This window comes from Labrus mixtus, chromosome 12, assembly GCF_963584025.1.
Source record: "Labrus mixtus chromosome 12, fLabMix1.1, whole genome shotgun sequence".
Lineage (NCBI taxonomy): Eukaryota > Metazoa > Chordata > Actinopteri > Labriformes > Labridae > Labrus > Labrus mixtus.
In genome coordinates, this window is record NC_083623.1 from 16704669 (window position 1) to 16712813 (window position 8145).

Below are 8145 nucleotides of genomic sequence, written 5' to 3' on the forward strand. Positions count from 1 at the left end.
TTCAGCGAGCGCTGCATGGTTCTCCAGTTTAGCTGTACTTCCGCACGCATTCACCCGGCTCATTTTCTCCACCCTAAGCCCCGCCTCCTTCAGTATAAGCATTAGCAGAGAGGCGTGTGCACACATAATGATTGACATCCCACTGAGCCTGTCAGCGGTCAAGCGCAGAACCGTTGCGGGGAAGATTCCAGACGGTTCTGGAAAGCTCAGATCAGGATTTCTCGAACAGTCGGAAAGGGTACTAAAGCTCCGCAGCCCAAACCTCTCTGACAGTCTGCGACCTCTACACACACTTCTCACTGGAGATTTCCATAGCAGGTGGACCAAGGTAAATTGAGGTTCTGTTTTTATTTAGTTAAAACGTTTCAGATTTATTGCAACTGACTAACTTTAAAATAACACACTTTGAAATTCATGCTTAATGTTATATATTATCTTAATGTTGATATATTTTAAAATAACAAGATCATTTAAATGTTCTGTTATCCCTTGCTGCAAATTGTGATAATTTCACTCATGCTTTCCTGATGTTAAATCAACCTAGTTATATACAATGTAATCAGATTATAACTATTGAATTACAAGAAGAATGTTTTTTTGAGGACATCTTCACAAAAATAAAGATTGGATCCGCTGTGTCAAAGTGTTGTCCCTGCCGAATTTGCAAAAAAAGACAAAACTTTTTCCTCCGAATATATTCACGGACACTATCCCACATAACCTTTGCATTTCTCCGGCTGGGAGACAGCAGACACACGGAGCACGCCGTGCAGTCATGTTGCACCTGTCAGACGGGAATTATGCTAACAAGCTCTGGCACAGTTTAATTAACCTCGATTAGATTTTCCAGAGTGTGTGTGTGGGGGGGGGGGGGGGTTTCCCTCATAGAGTCACCCTCTGCCCCCGTCTAGTTATTCAGTGCACGATCATTGAAGTATTGAAGTACAGCGCGTCCATTCACACTCACATAACCTCCTGTCCTTAGATGGTTTGAAGGAGGAGCAATAGATTCCTATGGAAACTGCTCGACAGTTCAGTTCGCCTCTTGGTACCTTCTAGAAACTTGTATTTCGTCTGGGTAACCACAAGGTGGAGTCTTTAAGGCTTCTCTCTGATCAACCAATAACCAGTTATGCTATTAACAGGAGAAGAGGATGAAGCGTGTGATTGCACTGTCGTGATTTATCAGCATTTGTCAGCAGTAATACAGTTTCATCACAGTTTGCTTATTTTTTTCCACTGAAGTCTAGTCTTTGGGAACTTATACAATAAATGTATTTTAATGTTTTTAAACATTAAGGGAACTCTTTTGAGTCTTTGCTGTCTCTATATAAACAGTTTTCTTAATTATTTTAACCCTGCTGTATGTGTGTAGCTGCGTTTTAAATGATGAAACTACATGTTGCAGATAAGATGGATTATAGGCAGGTGGAGCAGTGAGTAAAGCTAGACCATCTGTCATGCCACCTGTCTGCACAAGTAATGCATCACCTGTCATTAAAGATGGATACCTGGCTGCATTTAAACATAATAAGTGTTAAATGTGAATGCAGTATATTCTGCAGTGCCTTATGAAGAGCATTTACAGAGAATGCATGGACCTTGATGAACATCATAGCATTGTAAAAGATTTGATTTCCGAGGTTTTTTTTGATAAACAAGACTGCTACTTAGTGGTTATGATGACTCTTATTTTGTAGGAGTTTCTTGAATATTTATTTTGTAGGGGTTATTTTAATTGCTCACATTTGATTGACTGGCTGTGTGTGTTGTAGATTTTTTAGCGCTGTGACTCCCTGTGCTGCGGGTGATCGACAAATAACACTGTGCACAAAGGTCCAGGAAATGCCAGTATTATTGCAAATATGATGAAAATGTATTGTGTGTGTGTGTACGTGTGCGCTCATATGTAAGTCTTTACATGAGCATGTCCCAAAAGCCTTAATTCATTTGTCACCTCTTCTTAGATGCCTGAATTACACGATCAACCGATGGAGGAGGAGGCCGAGACCTTTGCATTCCAGGCTGAGATCGCTCAGCTGATGTCGCTGATCATCAACACTTTCTATTCCAACAAAGAGATCTTCCTAAGAGAGCTTATCTCCAACTCCTCAGATGTACGCTTTCCAGAGTATTAGTCTAAAGCTCTTTCATCTCATCTTGTCTAAAGTCTTAATTGAGGCTGTTTTATTTTAAATACTGTATAATGCAATGACTGTGATGTATAGTTATATCATGAGAATAAAGTAAAAAAAACAAAACAATTTAAGATTAATTGAATAGGCAACCCTTCAAATTTTGGTGAAAACAAATTAATGGCATTGTTTTACCCCCAGGCCCTCGACAAAATCCGCTATGAGAGTCTCACTGACCCTTCAAAGCTCGATAGTGGAAAGGAGCTGAAGATCGAAGTCATTCCCAACAAAGAAGAGCGCACCCTGACCCTTATCGACACAGGTATCGGCATGACCAAGGCCGACCTGATCAACAATCTGGGCACAATCGCAAAGTCTGGCACCAAGGCTTTCATGGAGGCTCTGCAGGCTGGAGCCGACATCTCTATGATCGGTCAGTTCGGTGTTGGTTTCTACTCAGCTTACCTGGTGGCTGAGAGGGTGACAGTCATTACTAAGCACAATGATGATGAGCAGTACGCCTGGGAATCTTCTGCTGGAGGCTCATTCACAGTTAAAGTAGACAACTGTAAGTAATGTAAAGGCAGTAGTTCAGGTTCTTGCTATCTAAATCATTAAAGGAATGCCTAGAGGGGGTGTCAGTGTTATCTGCATCTACCATCATCCTAATTCTTCTAATTGTTACCCATTGTAGCTGAGCTGATTGGACGTGGCACTAAGGTGATCCTGCACTTGAAAGATGACCAGACAGAATACATCGAGGAGCGAAGAATCAAAGAGATTGTGAAAAAGCATTCGCAGTTCATCGGATATCCCATCACGCTCTTTGTAAGCACTTCTTTTAATCGCCCTACAAATAAATTCACAACAGCTAACTTTTTAAAGGAATCCCAAAAAAAAAAATCATGATCCGTGACTGAGCAATATTTTTTAACTCAGGTGGAGAAAGAGCGCGACAAGGAGGTGAGTGATGACGAGGCAGAGGAGGAGGAGAAGGAGAAGGACAAGGATGAGGAAGAGAAGGACGAGGACAAGCCAGAGATTGAGGATGTCGGGTCAGATGAGGAGCACGACCACGACCACGACCATGACCACGACCACGACAAGTCTGGAGACAAAAAGAAGAAGAAGAAGATCAAGGAGAAGTACATTGACCAAGAGGAACTGAACAAAACCAAACCCCTGTGGACCCGTAACCCCGATGACATCACTAATGAGGAGTATGGAGAGTTTTACAAGAGTCTGACAAACGACTGGGAGGAACACCTGGCTGTCAAGGTACAATCTCTTGAGACTTTTTTAAAAATTGTCCATCCATATTGGGCACATTTTATTACAGTTAGTAATTGCTTTATATCAGCAATATTCTGGCCATCTACATATAACACAACAGGGGTCATGTATCTATACATTGGGATTGGGATACATATTTTCAGTTGGATAATTGTCCTTACAAGAGTGTACACTTGTTATCCTATCAGAACAGGGAGATATCCATTTGTATCTGTAACAACAAACAAAGCAATAGTTTCTATGCAGTCCTGGTGAGAAATTATGTGTAGTCTATATTCATTAAAAATATACAATTTTATTAATAAGAGATCACAAGACACGCTATACGTCCCTGTATATCAGTATTTCTTTGAGTCTCTTGAAATGTAAGTGAAAGAAATTTAAATTAAGTGCAATCACTGATCGACACCTTCTTTTTCTTGCAGCACTTTTCAGTAGAGGGTCAGCTGGAATTCCGGGCCCTGCTCTTTGTGCCTCGCCGCGCTCCCTTCGACCTCTTTGAGAACAAGAAGAAGAAGAACAACATCAAGCTGTACGTGCGCAGAGTCTTCATCATGGACAACTGCGAGGAGCTCATCCCAGAGTACCTCAGTGAGTAACACAACAATGTGTTAATTTTTACAGTTAAAGCAAAGATGTTGAATTAAATGAAGCCTGGGGGTTTGGGGGTCTTCTTGCCTTGAGATATTGAGCATAAAACACTGTCATTCTTGTGTTCTGGGGTATTTGTGTGCACCAATTTGACAGAAAATGTTTCTTTATTTTCATTATCTTTAACTACATGCCACAAAGCTGTAACCAACTTTACTCTGATGGTGCAGGAGAAAAGAGAGAGAGAGAGAGAGCATGTGCATACAGACAGAAGTGTAGACACAAAATGGGCACATTTAATGATGAAGCCTTGTGTTGCTCTGTGCGGCTGTAACTGCACTGACATGACAAATTAAATTCACCGGGCGCTGTACTTGGAAAGAAGCCGGGTATTGTCCACAACCTCACAAATCAATTCTTTGGGTCACGATTTTGAGCTGATTTTGTTGCTGATTTTGCAGCAAAATTGTAATAAACATTACAATGTCATTACAATGAAAAAAATTGGTCTCAGGATTTCCCTGAATCCATATTGAATTGGGAAAATAATAATTGCAATGCATTGATGAATCGATATGTTTAACCAGCTGGGTGGGCAATTTCTGAAAGCAGGAAGAACCCTGTTGTAATATTGTGTTTTCAACTTATCCTTTCTATTCAGATTTCATCAAGGGTGTGGTGGACTCTGAGGATCTGCCCCTGAACATCTCCAGAGAGATGCTGCAGCAGAGCAAGATCCTGAAGGTGATCCGCAAGAACCTGGTCAAGAAGTGTCTGGATCTCTTCACTGAGCTCGCTGAGGACAAGGAAAACTACAAGAAGTGCTACGAGCAGTTCTCCAAGAACATCAAGGTGAGTGTGTAACACTTTGCAATTAACGTAAAATCCGGAATATAAGTCGCACCGGTATATAAGACGCACCCTGTTTTGAAGGTCTCTTAGAGAGAAAAATGTTTAAACAGTCTTCCTGCGTGACGATTTATATTCTGTTCAGAGATGTCTACAATGTGCAGTTTCTGTGCAGCTGTGTCGCTCTTTAGTTCCGTCTGTTTTCACTTTCGGGAGTTTGCTCTCCTACCAGCTACAGTACGATAGTTGAGCTCTTACCCTGCAGGGAAAGTTGTGAGGCACAGACTCCTAGCTTGTGAGTTGCGCTGCCCGACTCCGCTGGTCACTCTTTAACTTTAATATAGGACTCCTTCAATCAAAAGAACACGCCACAATGTTTATTTACTGAACAATATACCACTGTTTCTGTAAATGTATATTATCACCTCGTTAGGGAGAAAAGATGTGGAAAAAGTCGCGCAGCCAGCCTGGTCTGTGTCGCCGCCTTTCCCAGCACAGCGTGCACTCAGCTTTCAATACACAATGAATGGGGATGGGTTTTTAATCGCATCAGGTCGCAGTTAGTGGCTGCTGCACCCACGGTAATGACAGCGCGTGTTTCAGTATTTTATACTGGTATATTGGTCGCACCGGTGTATAAGACGCAGCAAACTTTTAAGATGAAAAAATAGGTATTAAAAGTGCATCTTATACTCCGGATTTTACGGTACCTTGAGTTTTTTCCTTTTATCTCATGATTATTGTTTGTTCCTCAGACCTTTTGACGCATTATCCATCTGTCTGATCCTTTGCCCATATTGACTCAGAGTTAAGCTGCTTGACTGGATCTCGTTCTATTTATGTGGGAACAATCTTCTAACTCCTGGTTTCACTTTTTTTAAACCAATATAAGTCTTTATAGAACTGGGTTATAGATAATGAAGGGATAATGTATGTTTTTCTAGATTTAAATATGAATGATTAAATTGATGGGCTCTGTATGAAACATAGTGTTGTATTCATCTTTCAGCTCGGCATCCATGAAGACTCTCAGAACAGGAAGAAGCTGTCTGAGCTGCTGCGATACTACACCTCAGCCTCTGGAGATGAGATGGTGTCCCTGAAGGACTATGTAACACGCATGAAGGACAGCCAGAAACACATCTACTACATCACTGGTAAGCAGGATGCTCTTTATCCATAAATGAAAAAAAAGCATCATAAAAATAGGAAAAATAATTGCAAAAAAATTGTTGTCACAACTTTGCTGTTTCTGTATTTCAGGTGAGACCAAAGACCAGGTTGCTAACTCTGCCTTTGTGGAGCGTCTACGCAAAGCCGGCCTTGAGGTCATTTACATGATCGAGCCCATCGATGAGTACTGCGTCCAGCAGCTTAAGGAGTTTGAGGGAAAGAACCTGGTTTCAGTGACCAAGGAAGGCCTTGAGCTGCCTGAGGATGAAGACGAGAAGAAGAAGCAGGAGGAGAAGAAGGCTCAGTTTGAGAACCTGTGCAAGATCATGAAGGACATCTTGGAGAAGAAGGTGGAGAAGGTGAGCTAATAAAAAAAAGTGATTTATATATATATATATATATGTGTATATGTATATATATATATATATATATATATATATATATATATATACACATGTATTTTCTCTATGTTAAGGCAGATAAATATATTAATTCTTATTTATTTCTGAAGGTCACAGTCTCCAACCGCCTCGTCTCCTCCCCCTGCTGCATCGTCACCAGCACCTACGGCTGGACAGCAAACATGGAGAGGATCATGAAGGCCCAGGCCCTGAGGGACAACTCCACCATGGGTTACATGGCTGCAAAGAAGCACCTTGAGATCAACCCTGATCACCCCATTGTGGAGACCCTAAGGCAAAAAGCAGAGGCCGACAAGAACGACAAGTCTGTGAAGGATCTGGTCATCCTGCTCTTTGAGACGGCCCTGCTCTCATCCGGGTTTACCTTGGACGACCCACAGACCCACTCCAACCGCATCTACAGGATGATCAAGCTGGGTCTGGGTGAGTTTCTGTGTTCATAGTTTAAAGCTTTTGTTTGGTCAAGACAGACAACAGAACATTTGAACCAAATTACAGACAAAATTCACATATTTTTATGTCAACATATCGATGGTTATCGGGCAGGAAGCCGTTAGTCTAAGCATGTAATACCTGATGCAAAATCCTCCAACACCCAGAGCGAAGACTACTTCCAACATTTTTCAAATGAATAAAAAAGTATGAGAGAAGGATTGAGGATCTTAATGGTATACAGTATCCAAAGATCTGAGGCATTGAACACATGCATGCATATTTAAAACATTGCAATAGTCTCTAATTGACTAAATGCACACACAACTTCCCACCTTCCAAATTTTCATCAAGTATCACTATGTAGGTCATGTCTTCTATAAGATGTTGTCGCAATGTCCGTTAAATTTTCCTTACTTTTTCAGGTATTGACGAGGATGATCTGACACCAGATGACACCCCCTCTGCTCCCACCGAGGACATGCCCCCTCTTGAAGGGGACGACGACGACACATCCAGGATGGAGGAAGTGGACTAAACTTGTTTCTATTGCCTGCAAGCAATCAAAAGTAGTATTATATAAAATTTAAAGTTAAGTCTTATAAATGAGACTGGAAAGATCCCCCTTATTTATTTTGTGGTAAACCAGTTGACTTTACCTCCCCTTGCATTGACAATACTGTTTTCAGCTCAAATTCATTCCTTTTGGAGCTCTCATTTTTTTAAGTTGACACTTTTTTTATCTTCAGTTTATTTACTGTTTTTTTTTTTTGTATTTATTGACATTCCAGTGTTCTGTGAGTGTTATTACCTTGACTGTAAATATATATAAATTGATACTGTTATTTGAAGGGGGTGGGGCCAATGAAATAAAGATTTACCATGTTAACAAGCTATGATTTATTTATCCTCACTGTTTGTCTAACAAGTATCCAACAGATACATTCTTGACCCATCTTGTTAAATAAAAAAATACATCCTTGTAAAAATGTTGTAGTGAACTGTAGGTTACTTACTCAGAATGCCATGCACGGCTTGTGAAGACAACTACGATAAAGCTACAAGTTAAAGCTAAGCGCATGCATGGTCGGAAAAAAAAACAAAAACATTGCATTGAGTGTATAATATTGTATGAGTAATATTAACATTGCTTCTCTCAGTTTGCTACAGAAAAAAATACAAAGACATTTAGTGAACAAATACATTGAAAAAACCCCAGTAGAGGGCAGTAACACAACACAAAAAGCTGT

General features: G+C 40.7%; 1 protein-coding gene across 1 annotated transcript; it reads left to right on the top strand.

The window, feature by feature from the left end:
• The first annotated feature begins 14 nt into the window (after positions 1–14).
• Positions 15–8001, top strand: LOC132985143 (heat shock protein HSP 90-alpha). Its single transcript, XM_061052359.1, has 11 exons — positions 15–328; positions 1968–2117; positions 2337–2703; positions 2830–2963; positions 3075–3413; positions 3854–4019; positions 4681–4871; positions 5878–6025; positions 6132–6400; positions 6553–6886; positions 7321–8001. The coding sequence occupies exons 1-11, from the start codon at positions 128–130 to the stop codon at positions 7431–7433; spliced, it is 2412 nt and encodes an 803-aa protein (XP_060908342.1). The 5' UTR covers positions 15–127; the 3' UTR covers positions 7434–8001.
• The last annotated feature ends 144 nt before the right edge of the window (positions 8002–8145 follow it).

Excerpts from the sequence above, each read along its gene's own strand:
- LOC132985143 (XM_061052359.1), top strand. The coding sequence starts at position 128 with ATGATTGACATCCCACTGAGCCTGTCAGCGGTCAAGCGCAGAACCGTT. Across the intron at positions 2,964-3,074 it reads GATATCCCATCACGCTCTTT|GTGGAGAAAGAGCGCGACAA; the intron begins GTAAGCACTTCT and ends TTTTTAACTCAG. Across the intron at positions 6,026-6,131 it reads ACACATCTACTACATCACTG|GTGAGACCAAAGACCAGGTT; the intron begins GTAAGCAGGATG and ends TCTGTATTTCAG.